General features: G+C 37.3%; 1 protein-coding gene across 2 annotated transcripts in view; it reads right to left on the bottom strand.

The window, feature by feature from the left end:
- Positions 1-18,285: 18,285 nt before the first annotated feature.
- Positions 18,286-26,626, bottom strand: part of TLL1 (tolloid like 1) — a 202,133-nt gene continuing 193,792 nt past the window's right edge. For both annotated transcript variants that reach the window (XM_066386943.1, XM_066386936.1), the window contains exons 20-21: positions 22,396-22,646; positions 18,286-21,244 (exon numbers count right to left, since the gene is read on the bottom strand). In XM_066386943.1, the coding sequence (XP_066243040.1) occupies positions 21,113-21,244; positions 22,396-22,646 (383 nt within the window). In that variant the 3' untranslated portion in view covers positions 18,286-21,112. The remainder of the gene's footprint in view (positions 21,245-22,395; positions 22,647-26,626) is intronic.

Below are 26,626 nucleotides of genomic sequence, written 5' to 3' on the forward strand. Positions count from 1 at the left end.
CTCATTTTCAACAGTTTGTTTAAAGAATTTCTGCAAGAACATCTTTTTTTTATCTTTGTGAAAATACCTTTGTTTGATAAAATCATAGCTGTGAAACTGTTGGTTAATTGGCATAAAATTTTAGATTTTTATACAAATTGCTAAATTGCTCCCCCAAAAAGAATGTACCAAATTACACTCCCCTCAACAGCTGGTGCCTGATTCTCCACACAGCCACCCCTACTGGATGTCAGCAATCTGTTTTACTCTTCATATCAGTCAAAATAGTGTGATGGTGTCACAAAAATTAAATAACCACAGAACTCTATTTCCCAGTGATATATTACAACCAAAATTATATTTGTCTAGCACCAAAATTCTCTCCTCTAACCTTGTAATAAACCATTTGGAATCCATGTTCTCTAAGTTTGCTGCAGAAGAAGAGAGATCATTATTCTTTTTAGTGAATTAACATCTGCCATTAACTTTTTCTACTCCTACATCCCTTTTGTTCCTCTATTTATTCATTACATCATAATTTTATATTAAGTAGGTATGTTCCAGTGTAAGATTTAAATTCCTTTAATGATAATTAGCTGTATTTTTTCAAAGTTGGAAACGGGGAGGCAATCAGACAGACTCCCGCATGTGCCCGACCGGGATCCACCTGGCATGCCCACCAGGGGGCGATGCTCTGCCCATCTGGGGCATCGCTCTGCCGCAACCAGAGCCATTCTAGCGCCTGAGGCAGAGGCCACAGAGCCATCCTCAGCGCCCGGGGCCAACTTTGCTCCAATGGAGCCTTGGCTGTGGGAGGGGAAGAGAGAGACAGAGAGGAAGGAGAGGGGGAGGGGTGGAGAAGCAGATGGGCGCTTCTCCTGTGTGCCCTGGCTGGGAATCGAACCCGGACTCCTGCACACCAGGCCGACGCTCTACCACTGAGCCAACCAGCCACGGTCTTAGCTGTATATTTTAAAAGAGATTATTTTTAAACATTGAGACCCACTAGTGACACTATTGCTTCCTCTTGCCACCCACTGGCACTTGTCAGCCTTTCCTTCTGATAGCAAAGGGGCTGGGAAGTTCAATTCCTTCACACACCGAGACGGAGGGAGTTGTGGCCATGGCTGACTATGAGAAGACACTGCCTTACTGTTACTATGTAATGTATGAAAATGGTATCTTCCGATGGCTCTAGTTTTATTTCTCCCTTATTATCTTTTTACTGTGTACTTTTATTTTTAAGTAAGCATTTAAAAATTTTAATTATTGATTTAGAGGAGCCCATAATGTACTGTGCAAAATAACTTTTCTTTCTACATATTACAAATATTTTGTCTCAGGCTTCCTGCTCTTAATTATATATAATCACAACATTTCTGGTGAACAACCCTCCCTGTAAAAATCATTAGTTAAATCAGAAACACACCATTCTGGTTTTTTGTTTTGTTTTGTTTTTTGAGAGATAGAGAGAGAGAGAGAGAGGAGAGAAAAGAAGCATCAACTCGTAGCTGTTCACTGATTGCTTCTCGTATGTGCCTTGACCGGGCGGGCACCAGCTGAGCCAGCAACGTTGGGCTCAAGCCAGCAACTTTGGGGTCATGTCTGTGATTCCACACTCAAGCCAGTGACCCCGCTCCCCAGCTGGTGAGCCTGCGCTCAAGCCAGCGATGGGGTTTTGAACCTGGGTCCTTAGTGTCCCAGGCCGAAGTTCTATTCACTGCGACACCACTTGGTCAGGCCAAACAATGATTTTGAAATGCATACATTAGACTCAGAGTCCAGGAGGTGAGTCCATGTACCATGCACAAATGGCACTATTTAGCAGACCTTGCAGGAGGCGAGTCCATGTACCATGCACAAACGGCACTATTTAGCAGACCTTGCAGGAGGCGAGTCCATGTACCATGCACAAACGGCACTATTTAGCAGACCTTGCAGGAGGCGAGTCCATGCACCATGCACAAACGGCACTAGTTAGCAGACCTTGCAGGAGGCGAGTCCATGCACCATGCACAAACGGCACTAGTTAGCAGACCTTGCAGGAGGCGAGTCCATGCACCATGCACAAACGGCACTAGTTAGCAGACCTTGCACACTCACTGCAAAGGGAGGGTTCACTGTTTGCGGCTTGATTTTACGCTCCCTGCAGGGAGAAGTGGAAGAGTTTCCACAATCTTAATTTTGATTGGCCCAAGTGACCTCTAAACACTAAATGTATAGATTGTCAACTTTCTCTACATGTATTTATTTATTTATTTTACCTGTTAGAAACATCTGTAAAGCAAGAAATAATGGTGCCTTTACAAATTAGTGTTCCTGGTGTTATAAAAGTACAAATAGCTATTAGAGGAGAAGGTTCTGAGGGGACACTTATGACCACAGCTCCCATAGCCGATGCCCACAGAGCAGTTCTTCCTCAGGAAGCCACGCCACAGAGCATTGTGCGGGTGTGCTCACTCTCACGGGAGACCTGAAACAGACAGTCTATCAGAGACCAAAAGTGATGGCCAATACATTAGGACAGTGAATACACTTTGCACACCTCTGTGCCCATGGCTGTGTTATCACCCCTTCTGCTGTGAAACACCTTGCTCCAGACTCTGAATTGCATTAGCCTTACACTACATCCCAGGCTGTTATTCGGAACATAGAGCCATGACTGGGAGTGATGTTTTTAAGCCAAGTGTCAAAAGAAGTGAGGTTACACGGTGGTAAACAAAACAGAAATCCGGCAGCCTTGGGGTTAACAGAGTGATTTAACCCTGTTAGTGTTTTCTATTTTTAAACCATCTTTTTCAAAACCTTAACCTAGAGTATTGAATTTGCCATCTCTGTCTTATTTTAACATTGCCTATCATATTGCCTGATGCCAAAACTTCCTGACATGAAGATAAAAACTTAAATATTATATAAAGACTAAATTCAAATATTACTGAGATGATGACATTTATGCCAAAATGTAATTTAAAAGAGAAGTTTCTCACAAATTCAGGTTCTTTTTTCTTCAGTAACATTATGAATTAATCGTTTTGAAGATCATATTTTTCTGTGTAGGCATCATCACATCATAAGAATAAGCGGGTGGCCCGGTCGTCTCCAGGGGCGTATGTTCGTACTGAAGGAGGACAGCAGCTCTCTGACATTTGCTCCCTATCAGTTCTGCCACCACACTGTCACACCACTACAGTGAATAAGCAATAGATGGCATCACTTGTTTATGTTATATTTTACCAGGGTTAAAATTCTTTTTACTTCAGGGGTCATCAGGTGACATAAATGAGTTAAAAGGGCCAGATAAGACACAACGCAGAGAGTGCACAGGTATAAGATGAATTATACAAAAGTATACCTGTGCTGACTAAAGGCTTTATTTTACATTAAAAAAATATTCAGGCCCTGACTGATCGGCTCAATGAGTAAAGTGTTACCTGGCATACAGATGTTCTGGGTTCGATCCCCACTCAGGGCACACAGGAGAAGCAACCATCTGCTTCTCTCCCCTCCCTCTCCCCCCTTTTCTTCTCACAGCCAGTGGCTTGGTTGGTTCCAGCATCAGCCCCCAGGCAGGGGAAGAGGTTTGCCAGGTAGATCCCACTGGGGGCACATGTGGGAATCTGTCTCCCTAACTCTTTTCCCCTCACTTAAAAAACCCCCAAACATTCAGAGAGTTCTAGCTAAAAATAGCTAAATATACATTCATGTATCTGGATTACATCTGTTACCATGTGCACTCCCTCGAAGACAAGGCTAAGCAATGCCTTGTATCCCTAGGACCTAGTGCAGAATCTAATGTTCAGTTTTGTGATGACGATTTGTTTAATTGAATTGAAGGGCTGCTCCTGAAAGAATCTTGATGAAAAAGGACATTAAAGCTTTGATCTTATCCCCTCCCAACTTCTCAGAAGCCAGATTGGGAAAGGGGGAAGGTTTAGGGAGGTGGGCAGACCCAGCAGAGCACCTGGGCCAGGTCAGGCCATGGGAGAAAGGAAAGCAGAACATGAGGAAAACTGCACATCTCCTTCGACCTCCAGAGATTTCCGGGGTACCCATCTGGTATCTATTCCTTGCTCAGTGCCCCACAATTGCTCCATCAAGAAAACAAAGGCCATTGGCATCTTGCATAAACTGTGAACCAAAAAAAAAAAAAAAGTGCTAATAACAGAACTTCAATAAATAATCTGGGTCTACAAGAAAAGTGAAAAATACGAACACAATTATTTAAACTACTATATGGAGATGAACTTCCACAAGAACTGTATATAACAGGAGACGTGTTCCTGGAATTCCCTGTGCATTCAGAACAGAATGCAGAGGCGTTTAGTCCTATCTTACTCTTTACAGACGAGTAACTGAGCTCCAGAGTCATGTTCTTTTCATGAGACACGTAACATCTTGATAACAGAGTCAGAGCTAGAACTCAAGCACTTGGATTCCTGATCTCATTCTGGTTTCTTCTGCCACATCATATGGTCTGCTTGTCAAAGCAAATCGATCACAGTAGATTATTCCATGGCAATAGCAGCAGGTAGACAGGGAAATAAAACACAGGCTGTGACAAAGGAAAGGCCACGAGCTCTCTGGAAGGAGGTGGGTAGGGGAATGAGCAGGGAAAAGAGCTCCTCCTCCTCCTCCTGGGCTCTTGTAGAAACTCAAACGGGTCAGAGCACAGCAAATCTACAATAAATGGCATTCTATTAAAAATAGTAACTAGTAATTGAAATAGAAAAAACCACAATCAGCATACATGATCTACCGTATGTATGAAAATTCCAAATCAAGCTATAATTTATTCAAATTAGCACTTTCACAACTTTATTAAGTTCTGCCCTATAGAAACAATAGGAGTATGGGAAAAAATGACAATAAGAATTGAAAGGCCATTAGCTTTTGTATGGAAAGAGCCAAATGTACATTTCCAGAATATGTATTTTATTTCAAAGAACTTTTACTTTAAATAAATGCTGCCAACTTGTCCTCATTTTAAAAAATTTTGTATAATTTTTTTTAAAACTCTGCTTTAAAACTCTGTATTAGGTCCTTCACCTAATATTCAGTTTATTACTAAGTCCTTCTCATACATGTGTTTCCTCTACCAAGTAATTTTCATTTAATTAATTGATGTTTTGCCCACACCAACAATGGCCCACAAAACAATCACATTCTACTCTTGGCTGCATGAAATCAAGCCAACCTTCTTACTATTTCAAAGTTGAAAATAGGTTGCTCAAATTGTGAAAGTGAAAAGAGTTGTGTAGCACAGGAACTAGTAAAATAACATAAAATCCAAATTCTTCATATCCCCAAATGTACATATAAAACAATTTTTCTATGAATGTATATTATCCATATTTCTTCAAGTTCAAAAATAATATGTGTTAATTACAGACAGAGAATATCTTAGTTATGGTTTTTTTCCTTTTGTTTTCCAAATGAGAGAAGGGGAGATAGACAGACAGACTCCTGCATGTGCCCTGACCAGGATCCACCCAGCAACCTCCACCTAGGGCTGATGCTCTATCCATCTGGGGTCATGATTGTAACCAAGCTATTTTTAGTGCCTGAGGCAAAGGCTCCATGGAGCCATCCTCAGTGCCAGGGGCTGATGCTCTCAAACCAATTGAGCCATGGCTGTGGGAATGGAAGAGAGAGAGAGAGAGAGAGAGAGGAGAAGCAGATGGTTGCTTCTCCTGTGTGCCCTTTCTGGGAATTGAACCTGGGACATCCACATTCTGGGCCAATGTTCTACCACTGAGCAAACTGTCCAGGGCCAGTTATGGTTTTAAAGATGGGTTTGATTGGGTAGAAGATCAATAGGAATAGTCTTTTAATCATGAACCTTTATTTTTGTTGTTATAGCCAAAGCCACAAACTTTATTAGTTTTCTAATATGACAATGTTCATGTCACTGAATAATATCTTCTATCTACTTACTTAACTTCTTATATATATATATACATATAAATGGACTAGAATTTAGGAAGAAGCATTCATATACATAGCTATATCTGTCATGGTAGATACATATGTAATCTTGAAAATTGGAAAGAAAGAAGGTGAAAGAAATAAAATTTTATGGAAAAAACAATGAGTATTGCTAGACATTTGCCTTAAAACACATGGCCTATCTAGTAATGTATTGTTTTTTACTTGAATAGTCACTTTTTAGAAGGTGGGGTAGGTTGTTTCTCTAGTCTAGTCTGGAGCAATAGGAGATGATCATATCAACACATACTATAACATAGATAACAGCATAATAAAGATGCAGCCAGGAGAAAAAAACCCCTGCTAATAATTCCAGAAAAACAAAAGCTTCAGATAAAGGTCCTTGTAGAGAATCATACACATTATACTCAGTTGCTTAATATTTACCCTGCAGGAAATGGAGATTGTCAAAAGAATTTACCAGAGAGTTGCATGGTCAGACTGCTGTTTTAGATGAACCCCTCCAGCAGCTCTGAGGGGTATGGAATCTACAAGTCTAGTCTCAATCAATGCAGGGCCATCAGTTAGGGGACTGTTGCAATGATCCAAACAAAGATGATGAGAGTGAGGCCAGGGCTGTTTTCTTAAGGATGGAAAACTAGGAACCAAAGCAAAAACTGCTTGTAGAGTTAAAGAAATAGTACCTGGTGATTTGATTAAACACGGGATATAAAAAAAGTAAAAATCAAACAGCACTGCTAGATTTGTAGCATGGTGACTGGGGAGATAAAAACGAGATGATCTGGGTCAGGGCATGGAGGAAGCATGAGATTCAGAAGGAAGATGCCAAGAAAACCGTTTTTGGTGAAAAAAATTAACCTTAATGAGATAGAAGCATCAATGCAAAATTGAAAAAGATGTAATTCCTATAACTTGAAAATCGTGCACCTGTTCATTAAAACCCATGTTTCAATGACAGAGTACAAATTAGTTCTGTTGTTCCTGAGTTGTTCAGAGAAATGTGAAACAAAGGAGCCCAACAAACCATCCACCCTAACTTATAGTAGATCTTATATTAAATAATAATATAACCGAACGATCTGTCTTGTTTTGTTTTGTTTTGCATTGGGGATTTTGGTGAGTCTAAGAGATGTAACTGAAAATCTCCAGGAACTACAATTCCATGCTCTCCTTTTCAATAAATGTAAGATCCTAAAACTTTGTGTATAACAGATGTTATAACTTCAGGCTTTTATAGGTTGAAAGGCTCTTTCTGTTGCTGAATGATTGTTAGCATATCAAGAAAGCCAGTGGGTAGCGGGAAATCAAATTTGTACCTCATCACTCTTCCCAGTGGTGATCTGGTGGCGTCAGCCCTCAGGGGTTGTGAAAGCCTGAGAATAAAATGGGAGGAGGTGATACACCCAAGAAGGCTATTGGAAAATCATCTGAATATCGCCTCTAGTCACCAATCACCCAAACATAATGTCATGTTTTCCCAGTCTCGTTCCACTTTAAAGAGCTTGAGAACATCTCATTTCTTCCACTAATAGGAACAGATGTGCACAGATGATCACAGTCTCAAACATTTCATGCAATAGCTTCTTTGTTCCCGCACGGTTTGCACATTCTTCTACTATTTGTTCATATATTTTATGAAATGTCCAGAGGAATACAAAACCAAATATTAAGAGTTGCTTCAGGGCAAGGTCATTCATTCTATCTGCTTCTGATTTTATGGGTGTTATTAATACCATCAGGCCCCTAGGGCCCGTTTCCTGTGTTCTTCAGAATAAACAACTGTTCCATTGTTAAACTGCTGAGGGTATGCTTAGATAACTTTGTGATATTTTTCTCCATTTATTTTAATTCAAGCCTGCGAAGTCATACCAACCAATAATGTTTAAATAAACATCCTTATTTTCCTTACAAAGAAGTACAGTGCACTTTGTACTATACAAAGTGTATTCAGTACAGTGCTATAATTTGGTTGTAGCATTTTATCAATTCTCAGAAACTAATTTTTTTGACTTTTAATATTTTCTTCCAAAAAATTATCAGCCAATCTTTAAATTATTTTTTTTAACTTTCATCTATTTTAATGAGAGAATAGTACGGTGTTTTTTACAGACTAAAATGATGTTAACTCCCTTTTCCCTAAAATGTAAGCTGTGTGATTCCACTGATAAGGGTATCCAGGATCCTTGATGTCATATTCACGAGTCTCTATTTTTCTCAAAAACAACTTCCAACAAAAAGGTTTCAGTGAGATATACTTTTAATGTAGAGAACATAGCATTCTATTTGGTTCTTGAGCTTACAATTGCTGATTGTCACCCAAAATCCCCAAATAAAGTATAAATTTGATATTTTACTTGTCCATTAGGTTTTCTGTTTGGCTCAGTTACAGAGAAAAAAAAAGAAAAAGAGAAAGAAAGTAAGAGAGAGAGAGAAAGGGAGTCATGAGGCCAAGACAAGAACATTAATAGTTTTTCTGAATCATTACATCTTCCCTACACATACCATTTACCTAACTCAGAGCTGACAAGGTTTTGCCCATTCTGCCTCTCACTTCTGCTAATGAGTTAACAAGACTTTTTTTTTTTTTTTTTTTCATTTTTCTGAAGCTGGAAACAGGGAGAGACAGTCAGACAGACTCCCGCATGCGCCCGACCGGGATCCACCCGGCACGCCCACCAGGGGCGATGCTCTGCCCACCAGGGGGCAATGCTCTTCCCATCCTGGGCATCGCCATGTTGCGACCAGAGCCACTCTAGCGCCTGAGGCAGAGGCCACAGAGCCATCCCCAGTGCCCGGGCCATCTTTGCTCCAATGGAGCCTTGGCTGCGGGAGGGGAAGAGAGAGACAGAGAGGAAAGTGCGGCGGAGGGGTGGAGAAGCAAATGGGCGCTTCTCCTATGTGCCCTGGCCGAGAATCGAACCCGGGTCCTCCGCACGCTAGGCCAACGCTCTACCGCTGAGCCAACCGGCCAGGGCTAACAAGACTTCTTTAGCCAAAATGACATAAATGCTTACTTAGCAAGATACTTTCTTTTCCATCTGCCAGGCTTTTGGCTTTTATTACCTCTATTCTCCAATATAAAATTTGTTTAAGATATCCAATGAACCATGAAGCATCATTGTCAAGTACCTGCATCCTTACTTTTAAACATATGCATACCTAAAAGAAATTTAGTCTGCCCAGGAATCAAGAAGTATCCGAGAAATAGATGTTATAAAGTGACATGCTGAATTCCCTCCAAGGGGTCCGGTTATGCCATTGCTGAAAATTGTGCTTCGCAAGATGTTCTGATCCATAGCAGATACACGAGAGACCTTGAAATGTTTGAATAACTTCTCCAAAAACATGTTTTTTAAAAGAGCTGTACACAACCAAGCATATTATGAGGATTTTAAAGCTTATTTTCTCTGAAGCAAGAAATGAACATGAGCAACAAGCATGGAAGACTTAAATCAAACCACAGTGAATGGAATCAGCCCTAAAACAGACTGGAAGACTTTTCTCCTCTTCGGGAGTGGAGAAAAGGAAGATTCAAATAAATTCTAGAAAACCAATTTGACAGACTCTCATAATATTCCCTAGAGTCTTTCTTATGCAGCTTATTTCCTTTGGGAGAAAGTATCCTGAGGTGTGGCTACTCACCATGTTCCTTCCTGAATCTTACAAGCTGTTACTGATAGAAGAAAGCCTAGCGATTCCCCAGCAGCCAGCTGTGCCACAGATAAAATAAGGAGTCGTGCTGCAGAACTCAGCTACACCGGTGATTCTTCATGAAACTCTTCGGTTGATAAATGGTTGTTTTCTGGTTATTTGGCCACCGAGCATCACTCTGCATCTAAAAGTAATTAGATAAACTGCATTAATTTGCATATTACTTGAAAATGTGAGGCACCCATAAGTTGTTCACTATTGGAATCTGTCAGTAGGCAGAACCTCATACTTAGAGAATGGGTCATGTCCTGGATTAAAACCACATCTCTAATCCCTAGGGAAGAAATATCCACCAAATTCATTTTAAAATACGTGCAATACAATGATAAATTGGATTTGTAATAACTTTTCACATAGATTCAGGAGCTGGCTAACAGATGGGAATAATATTTCAAGTGATTTACTTTATTCAGTTGTTTCACACATTAATACAGTGGCAACCATACAAAAATGCACTATGCTGTGTGAAGCAACAACCTCAAAATAGATTTTAAATCTTGAACCCTGAGAAATATTAATTTTAACATGTATTTTAAAATAGCTATTTGTATCTCTGCTACAGTTTATAGAGAAAGACCCAGTCTGGCCCTGCCAGCCATCTGGTCTCTTAGAGAAATCTTCCAGCCCACACTGTTCCCTGTCTTCCTTAATGTCATTCTTGACTATCTTCTTTTGAATTATAGCCCAGTATCTAACCTCAGCACTTTGAATCATAATGGTTTCATCCTTTTGGAATTCCTCTCTTCTACTTAGAAATGAATTCAGGTTGTTTTTTTTTTTTAATTTAAAAAGTTGCTCAAAACCCATCACCACCCAAGTCTGAAAAAAAAATGTTCTTTTCTCTCTCTCTCTTTTTATCTTATCTATTATTCATGTACCAGATAGAGACAGCAATCATACCTGTTATTTCTTTCCTTTTTGTTGTATATAATCAGTTTTCTCTTCTTTTATTTTTGATCTTTTATCTTATTTCATAAGCTCCTTCAACAGAATCTGTGTCTTCAATGTCCTTCAGTCCTCTCTACTATGTTGCTGCGAACCCCTTGAAAATGTTAATTTCCAATTCAATATCTCTCCCTTTGGTTTGAATGACAGCATATCTCTAGTACTTTTCTCCAGAAAATACTATTACAAAGCTACTACTTTGACCAAAGTGTCAACAAATATGATACTTTTTGTTAATACATCATTGCTTTTGTGAAGTTAGCCAAATAATGTGTCAGCTTTACACAATAATAGTTTGTTAGACATATTATTATGTCTTTAAAGAATTTATTTTAGAATATCTCTGCTTTTTGTAGGGAAATCATTTTAGGAGATGAAATTTGGAAAAACACTTCCAAATGGATTAAGTGAGAATAGAGCTATATAATATTAGAGCTCACACACTGGCAGTCACACAATTAGAAGAAAAAGTCTCGAAAGAAACTAGTTTTTGTCAGACTCTACCTACTATAATTTAAGCAAATGTTTTTAAAGATTGATAGTAACAAAAATTAGTAGCCAAGATGTATCTGGGGAAGACAGTAAAGTGTATCAAAAGCAGATTTTAGAAGTTGCATATTGTTCTTTTTTTTTTTTTTTTTTTTGATACAGAGAGAGTCAGAGAGAGGGATAGATAGGGACAGACAGACAGGAACAGAGAGAGATGAGAAGCATCAATCATCAGTTTTTTTTTTGTGACACCTTAGTTGTTCATTGATTGCTTTCTCATATGTGCCTTGACCGTGGGGCTACAGCAGACCGTGTAACCCCTTGCTCAAGCCAGTGACCTTGGGTCCAAGCTTATGAGCTTTTGCTCAAAGCAGATGATCCCGTGATCAAGCTGGCGACCTCGGGGTCTCGAACTTGGGTCCTCCACATCCCAGTCCGATGCTCTACCCACTGCGCCACAGCCTGGTCAGGCAAAAAATCGCATATTGTTCTTAACGGACAAGGACAAGCAAGTACACAACTCAACTACATGACAAATTGTGAAACAGCACCAACTGTACGGAAACTCCTTTGTTCTACTGTCTAGACAGTGGCGAATGTTTTGTATTTATATATAAATAATACAGAAGAGAAACTCAAATAACTGTTTTAGTTATTAATATTAATACTGTTCATATGGCTTGTTCATTAAAATTTTAGTACGGTCCAAATACTTTGCTTCATATTTCATGAAAATGATCTCATTTTATTTTTCTTAAATCCTGAAAAATATAAGTTGCAACCTTTAGTTCCATTTTGTAAATATCAAACTGAGACCTAAACAGCAAAACTGGATTATACTGCTGGCCGCCTGGCTCCACAACATCTGTGCTCGATCACTACGCTCTAGGCAAGATTCACAGTATTCTCTTCATCGAGTTAAAAATTAATAATGAATTAATCCAGGAGCTGCGATCGACACAGAGTGCATCTATATTAGATAATACACTTTTCATTGTTTTGGCTGTGCAATATATTTCCATGCAATTAAAACAATTCTACGTTTACCTACAGTTTACAAAGTGAAATGGAATGTGACAATGCAGTGATATGATACCCCTTTAAAATTAATTCTGATCATAGTCACTGAGGTTTTGTTTTATTCAAACATTTATTTTATTTTAGTGATGAAGCTTCATGTTCATCTGTTCCTGTGGAATTATGTACTAATGGTTTTAATGGTTCATATGGCCTGTTCATTTGCTTATAGACAGAGAAAAAGAAAAAGTAACTGAGTGGCACATTAAATGTGCGTAGAAAAAGGAAGGACTAAATTTTAAACTTTTGTTAAGTAAATATAGAAGAGGGGTCTGAGGAGAGATGGACCACACACATTCACACAATCTGCATTGGTTATCCTGCATGAAAGTCCATAGCAATTAAGTCACTCTTTCCCAATCTAGAGCAGACATAGATAAATGTAATACTGAGCTTTCTCTGTGTGTGTGTGTGTGTGTGTGTGTGTGTGTGTGTGTGTGTGTGTGTGTGATAGAGACAGAGAGAGGGACAGATAGGGACAGACAGGAAGGAAGAGAGATGAAAAGCATCGATTATTCCTTGCAGCTCCTTAGTTGTTCACTGATTGTTTTCTTATATGTGCCTTGACCAGAGGACTACAGCAGAGCAAGTGACCTCTTGCTCAAGTCAGCGACCTTGGGTTCAGGCCAGTGATGTTGGGCTTCAAGCCAGTGACCTTGGGCTCAAGGCAGTGACCATGAGGTCATATCTACGATCCCACGCTCAAGCCAGCGACCCCACACTCAAGACGGATGAGCCCACACTCAGGCCAGGGGCCTTGGGGTTTCAAGCCTTGGTCCTCTGTGTCCCAGTCTGACACCCTATCCATTATGCCATGGCCTGGTCAGGCTGAGCTTTCTTACTTAAAGTTTAAACAACTCACATTTTATATATATAAAAGAAAGATGTTGAAATCTCTTGAAGTTTAATTTTATATTATATTTATAACAACAGCAATGATTACATCTGATTGGACTCCTGTTGTTCATATGAAAACCTTATAAGCTTCAGATGCAACAAGAGAAAATTTAGAAGTAAATTTCTTCCAAGGTCAAAATAATACATTGGTCTTATGTTTGCAAAATCACATTTTTCCTTGTCAGCATCTTGGTCTCCTTTTTCTCTCGCATGTGGAATGGGGCAAGAAACTTACATATGAAAAGTGGTCCAATGTTAAAGACGTGTTCTTACCACATTATTAATACCAGGCAGAAATGTGCATGCAGAGCACATGTTTTCTTTTCCTTCCTCTCCTACTCACCATCGATCTTGAGTGAGTGGGAAAGGAAACGTGGACAGATTCCAGGAAATGAATTGTGTTCATAAAGCCTTGGTTCTGTATTCCAAATTATTCTTTTTCCTAGCACAGGTGAGTTTTTTCTTTCTTTCCCTATCAACCCTTTATCTTAACTCTTTCTTAAAGAAAAAAAAAGGAATGCACTCTTTTCATAAAAAATATACAATATCATATATTTTTCATTTCCAAGCTTCTTATTTTGACTCATCTATTGCTTGCCTGAATTTAAAAAAAAAAATGTATACTAAGAAATACCTTTCCTGAGTTGTTTCATATTTCAGACTGTGCCTTTATATTTGAATGATGTTAACTGACTGTAATATTTAATAACTATTCATCTTTTCTCAGGGATTTATACTTATTTATTCAAGAATTATTTATTGAGTGTGTACTATGTGCCATAGACTGCTGCAGGTGCTGTGGATGTAGTAGAGTGAGATCTGGTTCTTGCTTTCACAGATCTTTACCTAAACCATCTATGTTAGAAACATGTCCATTTTCTTGTGGCATTACTGGCTATTATGAAGATATTTGAGGAAGAACTGATTTTTCATTTTTCAAGTTTCTTGCTTTGTTCAGATAGAATGCCTGAATAATGATATTTTCATTCTTATGAGATTTCATAGCTGTACTAAGGTAAGATGTAAATGTTTCAGTATTTTCTTCTATTTCAGGAATTTTTTTTTGATTTATTCATTTTAGAGAGGAGAGAGAGGGAGAGAGAGAGAGAGAGAGAGAGAGAGAGAGAGAGAGAGAAGGTGGGGAGGAGCTGGAAGCATCAACTCCCATATGTGCCTTGACCAGGCAAGCCCAGGGTTTCGAACCGGTGACCTCAGCATTTCCAGGTCGATGCTTTATCCACTGTGCCACCATAGGTCAGGCCATATTTCAGGAATTTAATGTTCTGCTGGGGCCTATTCTCCTCATTGAGATGTTCTTTAGAATGCTATTTTGGTAGTATGGTTATATTGCTCATGCTTAACTTGAGAAAGCACTGTCCAGAATCTCCATTTTTATAGAGTGTGCTGGAATTTTAAATGTTGTGTGAGTCTATTTCCAGATTATCAAAGAATGGTCAGTGTTCTCTGCGTGCAACTGCTCAAGGGCTAGGCATTACGTTATGTTCATTGAGAGAAACCGCAGAGAGCTGGACTGGAGCTCTCTGCTTGCTGTGGGTGAAATGGGTTCCGCTGCCCCTCTGATACTGAACAGTTCTCTACCTAGAGATGGATGTGTCCTATTTCCAGAATGGGGAATACCCTTATGATTGGAGGGGCTCCTCTCTTCTGGATCTCTATTTGAGGGTCTGTTCTTAACATTGACCTGACTTCAAGTTTTTAAAGTTTCAGTTTAAAATTTTTTAATGCCCTATTTATTTTTATCATTGTGGAGTCACCCATATGATCATTTATGCCTCAAGATTTATTTAATATTACTACTGAAACACCAGCTATTCATGTGACTTATTCTCAACTTTCTTTTTACTGTTTTAAAAACATGAATAAGTTTATAATCCAAACTGAATGTATCTTTTCTTAACTTAGAAATGGTAGGATGATTTTTATTGAGGTACATTTATTTCTTTTCATTTTTATTTATTGATTTTTAGAGAGAAAGGAAGGGAGACAGAGACACAGAGAAACATTAATTTGTTGTTCTACTAATTCATGCCATCATTGGTTGGTTCTTATATATGCCCTGACTGGGAATCAACCCGCAACCACGGCATGTCGGTGTGATGCTCTAACCCAGTGGTCCCCAAACCCCGGGCCGCGGACCAGTACCGGTCCACAGAGAAAGAAAAAATAACTTACATTATTTCTGTTTTATTTATATTTAAGTCTGAACAATGTTTTATTTTTTAAAAAATGACCAGATTCCCTCTGTTACATCCGTCTAAGACTCAGTCTTGATGCTTGTCTCAGTCATATGATACATTTATCCGTCCCACCCTAAAGGTCGGTCTGTGAAAATATTTTCTGACATTAAACTGGTCCGTGGCCCAAAAAAGGTTGGGGACCACTGCTCTAAACAACCCAGTTTTGATTCCCAGTATATTTGGTTTATTTCCTCACTCATGAAATAGAGACAATATAACTCACAATTTTCTGAGAATTAAAACGAGTTTATATGTCAGACATTAAAAATATCCCTGACGATGTTAAATTTTAAATATTTGTGAGCCGCTGATTCTGATATTATCTTTTAAAAAATGAGGGAATCATGATTGAAAATTGTTTATATCTAAATTTCTATAACTACTCTTATAGAAAGTTCCTAAAAGAGCTTTTAGTGGATATGAAGTTTGTCAGTCCTTAAATTTGCTGTAGAGTCAAACATTATGACTAATATAATTGTCCTAGACTGTGATATTATTTAATAGAAGCACCACTGGATCTGTATTTTAAAATCTAATTTTACAAATACACTGATGGATTGAGCACGTTTAAACGATTATATAAGGTCTACCGGAAAGTTCTGTTCGTTTTTGGAATAAAACAAAATACAAATTTTTCTTACCGTCAATAAACTTTATTAAATAATATAATTGCCATTATTATTAATGATTTCTTGCCAGCGTGAGGGCAATTTGCATATCCTATTTTTGAAAAATGTTTTATCTTTTGACGCGAAAAATTGAACCAGTGCTTGTTTGATATCTTCATTTTTGAACTTTTTGCCCTTCAAAAAATTTTGTAAGGACAAAAACAAGTGATAGTCGGAGGGTGCTAAGTCCAGGGAATATGGTGGATGCGACAGACATGCTTCTGTAGCATTTCTTCCTTGTTGAAATTCGTATACAATACAGCGGCGTAAATGAACTTTATCAGTAGCCATGGGTACACTATTGCTTCACACATAAGACTAACGTGAATCAACTTTGTTTTAGTTAATTTGCTACGTCAGTATGTATACATTAAGTGATAAAAATAGAGAGGCACACATGCGCCAAATAAACATGTGCTTACGTGTCAAAACTTGTGATAGAAACGGACAGAACTTTCCGGTAGACCTTATATATTAGTTTGAATAACCTTATTTCCTATTTTGGTAATTGGGCAAAAATGAAATGCTGTATAATAAAATTTCCGGCTATATGAAAAATATAGGTAGACAGAGCAATGTAAGGGCAAAGGGATAGGTGAAGCTACTAGCTTGTATTCATATAGAAAAAATACATAACAACACAGGTCATTTCACCATTTTTTCAACACTTTCACCCTGGCAACAAAGGCAAGACAAGGCCCAACTGCCAGGACCTTCAATGTATTGTACATATCTTAAACTGCATACAGTGGTACCTTGAGATATGAATTTAACTCGTTCTGTAACCGAGCTCATAAGTCAGTCAACTCGTATATCAAACTGCTGATACTGGACCCGTGCGCCAACGCGCCAACTAGCGGCAGCTTCCCAAATCACGACTTGTATCTCGGAATTTTGTTCGGGATTTGAACAAAAATACAGACCGAGTCGCAGCTCGTATCTTAAAAAAAAATTGTATGTTTGTCTGTTTGTATCTCAAGGTACCACTGTATTGGCTTCTTAGATCTTCTCTTTGCATAAGCTTCAACCCAAATATATTTCTACCTCCAAGTCCTCTAAAATTAGAAGTTGATATCTACTGTATTAATTATTATTTAAGATATTGTATGAGAGGAAGGATATAAATGTAGGGCTCAGGGCCTATGATCTCTTTGGAATCAATCATCTTACATCAGCCTCTGCACAAATGAGGTGTCGTGGTGAAGGCTAGAATCACATGGTGAGCCTGGATTTAGATTGGATACAACGATGGATAGTGACAGATGGGAAGGTTGAGTACTGGACAATGAAAACAGTAGATGTCAAAGGAAAGTTTAAAGACTAATAATAATATCCCACAGTGTATCAGAGCTGGCCTTGCCAACAATTGTTTCCTTAGCTAATGGCAAAATTTTTTAATTTTATAACAATAACACTAACTGACTAAAAGCTAAGTATTCATTGGCAACCATTTACTATGTGCTGAAGCATAAAATGCTTTAATTCATTCACAGAACAGCTTTTTTTCTTTTTAATAATTTCATATTATGCATGTTTCTTATAAGGTAGAAGGCATTACTGCAGTTAATGTTATAAAATTTTAGAAGGTCATTATTTTTCCTGTTTTCCTCCTCCCATGCCAGATTTAACAAGTCGTATTAAAAGTTTTCCAAAAAGTAGGTCTTATTCCTTTTATCACTAAATAAAGTTTCCAAACATTTTGATAATTGTTAAGTAAAAGTCACTTCCAATGTCACATATGACTATAGTTTCCTAAGCAAGTATATAATTTAATGCTTCTTTTAAAAAATAACTTCTATTCTTCTGAAGAGTAATAATCATTAAATGCTTTTTGAGGTTTTCTATATGGGAGAACAACATTTCCTATTTAAAGCTTACCATAAAAATATATTACTAATATAAACCAAATAAAGAGAATAAGATATTTAAAAACAAAATTGGACAGAATTTGAATCTGATAATATGATGTATTATTAAAATTAAACTTATATAGCAAAAATCCAGCCAATATTAGCAGGGATCATTTGGGGACTTTGAAAATATAATTGCTGTTTCTCATTCATGTCTTTAAAAATGTCGTTTTATTCAGATACATTAAGGCATGGCAATAATCTAGGTTAATGATTTTTTGAAATAACTTAATAAAATCATAGGAAGTGGAAGCAGTTTTTTTTCTGTGTATAGAATGTATAGGAATAAGAACTGTGGCAAATAGAAAGAACAACAATAGATGTAAGGGTTAAAAATAATTTACAAAATTAATTTAATAAAATGTCTAGAACACTAACAATTATTAACAAAACAATGAAGTTGTCTGTATTCGCATTTAACAACACATTTAAGCGAAAGTTGAATTAATATAAAAATAATATGCAGTGTACTGATATTGGACATAAGACACAATAAAAATTAATGTCCACACTGAAGACCTAAGTTATGACAACAGCTCTATATGCTTTCTAGATACCTTTGTACTTTAACTTCTTGTTTGTGTTGAAGCAGCACATTGTAGCTTAATGTAAACTGGAATGTCCAGAATATTTCTTAAAGTAGAATACTACATTTCCCCTACCACAGCAGATAAGAAAATTTAATGTATTTATTTTAACCAAAGGCCAATATTTACTAACTTTGAACTATTGTTTTTTTTTTTTAAATTTCTAGTACTAACTGTGGTCCTTAAAGTTATCTACAGTTGATATCGAATTGTCATGCTGTTTCTGAAAAGAACAATATGTTTACCCTCAAAGGTTTACTGTAATTCACCCCTAAAATTTACTCAATGTGGAAAAGTTTCATCATAAAAAAGTCTACTACTTACATATGTCAAGATTGATTCTACTACATTTTGTAGGACAAGCACAGATTTTTATATCAGACAAGCTGGGACTCAACATCTAATTTTACACTGTGACCTTGGGAATGTTACATCCTTTCCGTGAGCCTTGGTCCCTGAATTACACAGTGAGAACATCGTCCCAGTTTTCAAAGGGTAGCGCAAAGGTTAAAAAGAGCTAGTGCAGGTGCCCAGCACTGGGCCAGGCACAGTGTTGTACACTAGGTTTAATGTTTTTTCTTTTATCTCTTCCTTTCCTGATAAACTTTGGCTAATTGGAGATTAGAGAGAAAAAAATATAGAAGTTGTTACTGGAATAATTCAGCTCCACTAGAAACCCTTTGTATTGCAGGCAATAGTTATACATTTCCAAAGTTCAACATTCAGTAAGATAAAAAAATTGGTTTTAAAAATGTATTTACATATTATAATTCATAGGCAAGAAAAGATTTTTCAGGGCAACAATAACAGAAAACAAATAAGCTACGTCTGTGTGTTCAGTTTAGTTTTGTAAAAATGAAGAAAAATACCCAATTTTATTGAATGCTGAATGTTCATGGACAGCTAACAGAAACGAAGCTACTTCACACAGCAATCTACATTAACATAAAAAATACCAAAATAGAGTTTCTCTGAATTAAAGAGCCGTTTTTCTAACAGATTGATAATAATTAGAAGTTTCCATTATTTGTCCATGAAACCTCTTAAGAAAGGTGCTACTTCAAACAGGATTCTAGTAGAACTTGGCACATAAAATTTCACTTTTCAACCAACCACTACTATTGACCCTCTAATAACTTCGCTCACTCGAACAAGCTCACATATATATACACATCAATATTAAAAGCACACACGCTTTAGAGCAGAAAGTCATTTTCTACAACAAAAGCAGGTCAACATATTTATACCCAATGTTCTGTCACAGAAATGGATTTTCCTCACAGAGCTGCTAGTTAACATACACTATTATGTTCAATATTTCAAAAGATGTGTTTCTAGAAGGATCTGTTTGTTTGATCATGTGCAAGAATTCTAAGGCATTATAAGTAGTTGTTACACAGGACAAGCGCTGCCCTTGCAATGATATACTCTTAATACATTTAACAAATCTTTAGTCTTCAAATGCCACCAGCCAGACATAGGGAGACATTCATAGTCTACAGGTGGTTGGCTCCACGGTCAAAAACTTTGTTTTAAAAAAAATGTTTATGGAATAGCACCATAGAAAGTCTTTCAGAAACAAATCCTTTTTCCAACATTGCATTAAAAAAAAAAAAAAGTAAATCCCAGGAAGAAAAAGAGAGAGAGATCTTTCAATTCTTACAAGGCCTACGTTTGCTTCATTTCATTTTTGTTTTAAATACAACATTAACCATGACAACATCAACAATAACAACGACAACAGATGAACAACAAAAGAAAGACGATAGCAGCAGTGGAAACTTGAGCATGAAACATTAGGCAGTCACTTAGAAGAATCCGGTTCACACCTGTCGGGAGTTTTCTCATTAAGTTCCAAAGACATCACCAGGCTTCTTGCATACGGTGTGAAAAGCAGCACTTTCACTGAAAGAACTGAGTTTACCAATCAACTGGGCACTTTCTTAGCACTTCCATGAATGCTGCCTAATTCCAACAACAGAAACCATTGACATTTCAAACTTGTCCGAATATCAGTAAAAGAAAGTGGTGTCAAGATGATTTGTGTTTGAAGAGGTTAGTCTGGCCTGCAAGTGAAAATAATGAAGCTGAAATATTCCAGTTTCCAACGCTGGACACATCTACATGTCAAGTACAAACCGCCCTCTCACAACTCCCATTTCACAACATCTTAAATGGATCTGGTTGACACTGAGTCCAAGATACAGAGCCAAAGCAATTATTCTAAGAAACAAGGAGAGGGTTTTCCAGTTTATGACTTGCAAGATCATCTTATTTTTCCCCAAATCTTGCAAAATTGTCAAAAAAGAACACTCTGCAGGGTCACAGACCCTGAACCTAACTGTCTGAGTTGTGAGGCATCTGTGTCGAACTGTGAACAAAAGCTTCTGGAGTCTTCTTGGAAACACGCTGTGCCCTCTTACCAGCTTCATTTGTACTGTCAAGCATGGAGCTCAAATATCCTGGTGATGCTGATCAGGGTTCACTGGAAGCCTCTTTCAGTACAGAGATAATTCTGGTTATACAGTGTTCTTCTGTTCAGATTCATTATACAAATATTTGTGCTAATATCTTCATTTAAAAAAAATATGTCTTCTCTCCATTACGCACATTCCTTTATTTTCTGAAGGAGGTTTTGGTATTAGTTATTTGGTATGCGTGGTATCTGGGTATCTAATGCTTTTGTATCTTATATGAAATCCTTTCTTGTTGATTGTGTCATCAGTGTGAAAATGAATTAAAACTGCATCCCCACCTGAATAGATCTCTTCTGGTGGCTAAAGAAAAAACAAACAAATAAAAAACAAAATGAGTCATTTTTTCTGTAATGTAATTCACATTTGGATTTTTTTTTTTTTGTCTATCATTTAATCCTCCTAAATCCTTGCAAAGTGGATATGGGAGACTCCTTCATCTTACAGTTGAGAAAACATGAATTTCAGAGAAGCAAATGACATGCTCAAGATCACATGGCTAGTCAGTGAGCTTTGAATATATGTACGTCTATTTCAAACTTGGTGTTTCCCCCCAAATTGTTAAGCTAGGTTCCTTTAATTTACAAATAAATAAAGTGAGGTTCAGAAAGGATAAAGAGACATTAAACTTGTTTCAGCAGCTGCTCTGAGGCAGAGTGACTTCCAGAATCCAAATTATCCATTCCTTCTTGTTTTAATAATCTAAGTCCCAAGAGGTTTTTGGTTCCATTTCAGTTGGTATTTGGACAGGAGTTAATGGTATTATTTAAGCAATAGATGTTGATAAGACATTCAAAAAAGTGGGACTAATGTCTTCAAAACAAAACATATATTCAGAACATTGGATATCAATGCAGAGAATTCTGGGAATAAAGCATTGAAAAAACCTTAAGCTTTTCTTATTTCTCATGGTGACACTCTGACCTGTATCTTGCATTCTATCCAGTCTGTCCTATGCACAAGAGACACCGTGCAGTTGAACATCCGGCTGAGCCCATGCACCAGTGGTGGACATGCCACTCCCACCAAATATATTTGTTGAAAAGAGAATGTCAGTCTGAATGACATGCATACTTTTTTTCTCTTTATGCTTTAATTTAGGAAGGCGACAACATTGTCAAATGTGTGTTTAAGTATATTCCATTTATATTATCAAAAAGGTAAATATTTATAACATCATAAGACCAAAAATATAAAATTTAGAATGTGGAAAGTGACGAGAAATGATAACTACTGAACTCATCTGTCTCGTTTGATATTACCGAGCAAATTCACTAGGATGGGACGTGGTAGAAGGGCAAGGCATGTTCTATGTGTCAAGCCATTAATAACATAACGTTTTATGTTTTGTGTTTTGTAAAAACGCTGCTGTTTTGTATACGGTACATATGTCAAACCATGAATTGACAGCATTTTTCATCATGTCAATGGTATCCTGTTGGTACTATATTTACCCCTGATCCACAGAATCGACCAAGCCCCGCTGCTGTTGAATCGAGACCACCGAAGAGCTCAACGTAGTCATAGCCACAGTCAGCTTCTTCTTCCACTTCAAAAATCGGGAAGGATAGCTCGAGTCGCGAGCCCTGTTCTGACACTACTAGCCATTCACAGTCGACCTGGGCTGGGTAGTTGTTATCACCAAACTGAGCGTGCGAGTACAGGTCTCTGGGTTTGGGTTCTGCTCTCAGGCGGCCGCCGCACTCTGCCCAGGGAAAACGAAACAAGTCAGCCCAGTGAGCTTTAACTGGTCCAACTGCAATTTCAATGGAGTCTAACCATTCTCTCACTTCTAAATTTATTTCTACCTGAAAACGACAGAAGGTGTTATTATTCAGTGTTATGGAAAACTAGAAAGTGGCATCGTTTCACAAACAAATGACTTAACATATTTCAAAAAGCCCCTGTTTTTGTTTATCTGTTTCAGTGCCCAACTGCATTCCTGTGAAGCACTCAAATAATCCTATGGATCCTGTGAGTCCTATGGGTTTCTATGGATGGCTCAAAATAATAAATCTGAAATTAATTTTCCAACCATGAAAAAAAGAGAGAATTTAGTCTGCAGGATAAACTTTTTAAGGACGAACAGCTGACTACAACATGCAAGAGGCAAGAGGTATGACTTTTACATGTCCTGAGAGAAATTCCACGAGCAGAAAGTAGCAGGAAGCATGAGGCAATTGCTTGTGAGTGCTTGTGAAATACATTCAATATGTCAATTAACATGGTCCCTTTAACAGAAGAGTTTAAAACACAGTAAATACATTTCCTGCCAATATCCTTTTTCATTTCCCAAGTCAGAAAAATATAAATGAAGTAGGTCAGCATGTCAGCAATACCATTTTTAAATCGACTGCTTGAACACACTTAGCCAGCTACCAGTGCATCTGCTAGAATTCTGAGAACTAGGAACTGAAACTCAGGAAGAAAGGGAAGAGGAGGGAGGGGAAGCCCGGGTGGCCTTCATTTTAGTTTGGAAGGACAGGTTTGCTTATTTCCTGGTAAAGTATTAAATTCCAGGAGAGGTCCTGTAATTTGGCCTATAAATGCTTTTAGTGGACATTCTGAGTTAATTGAGTTAGATCAAAATAATTTCCTCTCTTAGGAGCTCACTGATGTATCATTTGATTTTTAAATGGCATAGACAAATAGTGTGTTGTTTTGTGCTACAGAAAAACCCCCACCAGACAATGCCATGCTTTAAAATGTTACGTTCTCTTCACATTTCCTGCTTCTTTTCTGTGTTATATCTGTATCCTCTGAGCACATATACAGGTTCTTTTTTAAATTTAGTTTATTTAAAATTTTAACAATACCATTTGCTGATTAAAATAAATTTGGACCTACAAGAAATCGGACCTACTGTCAGAGGAAAATGAAATTCTTCAGTGAGGTCCATTTCCCATGGATTTGTAGTTTTGCTTGAGAAAAAGTAACCATGAAGCTACAATTAAAGCATACTTCCAATCACCTGGTTTTAAAATTTAGAATATTAGAAGCTCTTCTTCTGGATAAAAATAAAATTGTATACAGAAATATAAATTTAATGAAGCGAATTAAAATGTATACTTCAGAGCCCATCAATAACAGTCACGTGTATCCTAGAAGTTAGTAAATAATGTTAAGCACTTTATAAATGTAGCAAAAAAGTGGATAGACATGGTACTGGACTTGGATGTCTTATTAGTAGAAATTGACTGAAAATCAGAAGTTCCGAAATGTCTGAAAATTAGTTTAACTTGTCAGACTGTAAGCTGTCCAAAGGCAAGAATTCCTTCTATTTTCCTGTAAATCTCCTTAAATTCCTAATTTTCCTTCATAAATTACTAGTACTTTACAGGGTTATCCAAAGCTTATATTAAATAAATATTTGATAAAAAGTTATGGAATATAATACTTGTTAAAAAGAAAGCTTTTGGGAAAAATACATAGTAGGCAGTGCATAAGAATACTTCAGAAGATATGGCTATCAGAAAGTACAGTATAGAATAAATTTACCCAGACTATTCCAAGAAAGCTATTAAGGGAGGGCAAATATATATTTATACATGAAGAAAAAAACTCACAAATAAAATTTTGACAAGAGCACCTGACCAGGCGGTGGCACAGTAGATAGTGTCGGACTGGGAAGCGGAGGACCCAGGTCCAAGACCCTGAGGTCGTCAGCTTGAGCACGGGCTCATATGGTTTGAGCAAGGTTCACCAGCTTGAGCCCAAGGTCACTGGCTTGAGCAAGGGGTCACTAGGTCTGCAGTAGACCCCCAGTCAAGGCACATATGAGAAAGCAGTCAATGAACAACTAAGTAGCCACAATGAAGAATTGATGCTTCTCATCTCTCTCCCTTCCTATCTGTTCGTCCCTGTCTGTCCCTCTCTGACTCTCTCTCTCTCTCTCTCTCTCTCTCTCTCTCTCTCTCTCTCTCTCTCTCACACACACACACACACACACATATATTTTGACAGGAGCAAATGAGAAAAAGGTTGGAAAGCCAGGACCCTAATTCCAACTGTTATTTTTTGTGTTATGTGGTTGTCATTTAAGTTTCAGTCCCAGATTCCTCACTTCTGAGATGACAGTACTGGAGTAGATAATATCCCAGGCACATTTTGCATAACAAAATGAGGTTGAGTTTGTTCAGATGGGGATTTGAATGGATGAGAACTGCACAGGGAAATAAAATGAGACTAATCAGTTAGATTTTTTGAACACAGGATTTTTTAAAATTTACATAAGAAAGTATTCAATCTCTACCTGTTGCTTCAATTAATAGTGGTCCATTTTTGTATCAGTGTGGTTTCTAATCTAAAACTTGTAACTTCAGAGAAAATATACTATAGTGAAAAGTAAATAAACAGAATTAGGATAAAACCCAGGCTTTGACATAATTTTAGAAATATACATATTAACAACTCTCCCAGATTTTCAATTTATTTGAAAAATAAAAATATTTATAGCCTGACCAGGTGGTGGCGCAGTGGATAGAGTGTCGGACTGGGATGCAGAAGGACCCAGGTTCGAGGCCCCAAGGTTGCCGGCTTGAGCGCGGGCTCATCTGGTTTGAGCAAAGCTCACCAGCTTGGACCCAAGGTCACTGGCTCGAGCAAGGGGGTTACTCAGTCTGCTGTAGCCCCACAGTCAAGGCACATATACAAAGCAATCAATGAACAACGGAGGTGTCGCAACAAAAAACTAATGATTGATGCTTCTCATCTCTCTCTGTTTCTGTCTGTCTGTCCCTATCTATCCCTCTCTCTCTGACTCTCTCTGTCTCTATAAAAATAAAATAAAAATAAAAAAGAAAATAAAAAAAAATAACATTTATATCATAAAGCTCTATTGAACATTCAATGTTTGTCAAGTATGTGCTTAAAATGGTGGGTACTAGACTCATGGGGGGTATCATTTTGTAAGTTATATAAATGTCTAAAAACTATACTATATACCTGAAATATGATATGGAATATCAATTTTAATTGAAAATTTTTTTAAAAAGTGAAAATATACATAGAATTAGATCCTACCAATGGATTCTTAATGGTAATTTAAACACTGCAAATAGGCTCCATGAGTAGATGCCGGGCAAATGAAGGAGTCATGAGTTTTATAACTGTAAGAAACCTTGAAATTACTATTTTACATTTGAATAAACTAAGATCCAAAGAAATTATATCTTCCCAAGTTTCCATGTGTGTAATGGCATAGTATTACTAAAAACCCAGATACACGTATAATGACACAAGGGAACATAATATAATCTTTATCTTCCGTTCACAAAGAGTAAACAGATATGTTTTCCCTACTAAAGAAAATATGTATTAAGCTAAAATATGGGAATTTACATATAGGTAATTTAAAAATACAATATCATCAGCTATTTTGATAGTTTTGACAGCATATTTTCATACTGCATTCTTGGAACCAGTGATAGCCAGAATAAGAAAGTCCTATATATATCATGAACTCTGTACTTTCGGAAAAATATTGATGGAATAATGGGATTCTAATTTTTCTACCCCTTCTTCACATGATAAGTTGTCAGAAACATAAAGAGTAGATGTTAAATGTATGGAAAATTCTTTGTTAGTATGAAATTTATGGTACATGAAAGATTTTTCTTAAGCCAAAATATTTATGGTAACCATGAAGAATTATTAATTAGTGCTATTTATGAGTCCAATCATTAC

Source organism: Saccopteryx leptura, chromosome 1 (genome assembly GCF_036850995.1).
Source record: "Saccopteryx leptura isolate mSacLep1 chromosome 1, mSacLep1_pri_phased_curated, whole genome shotgun sequence".
NCBI lineage: Eukaryota > Metazoa > Chordata > Mammalia > Chiroptera > Emballonuridae > Saccopteryx > Saccopteryx leptura.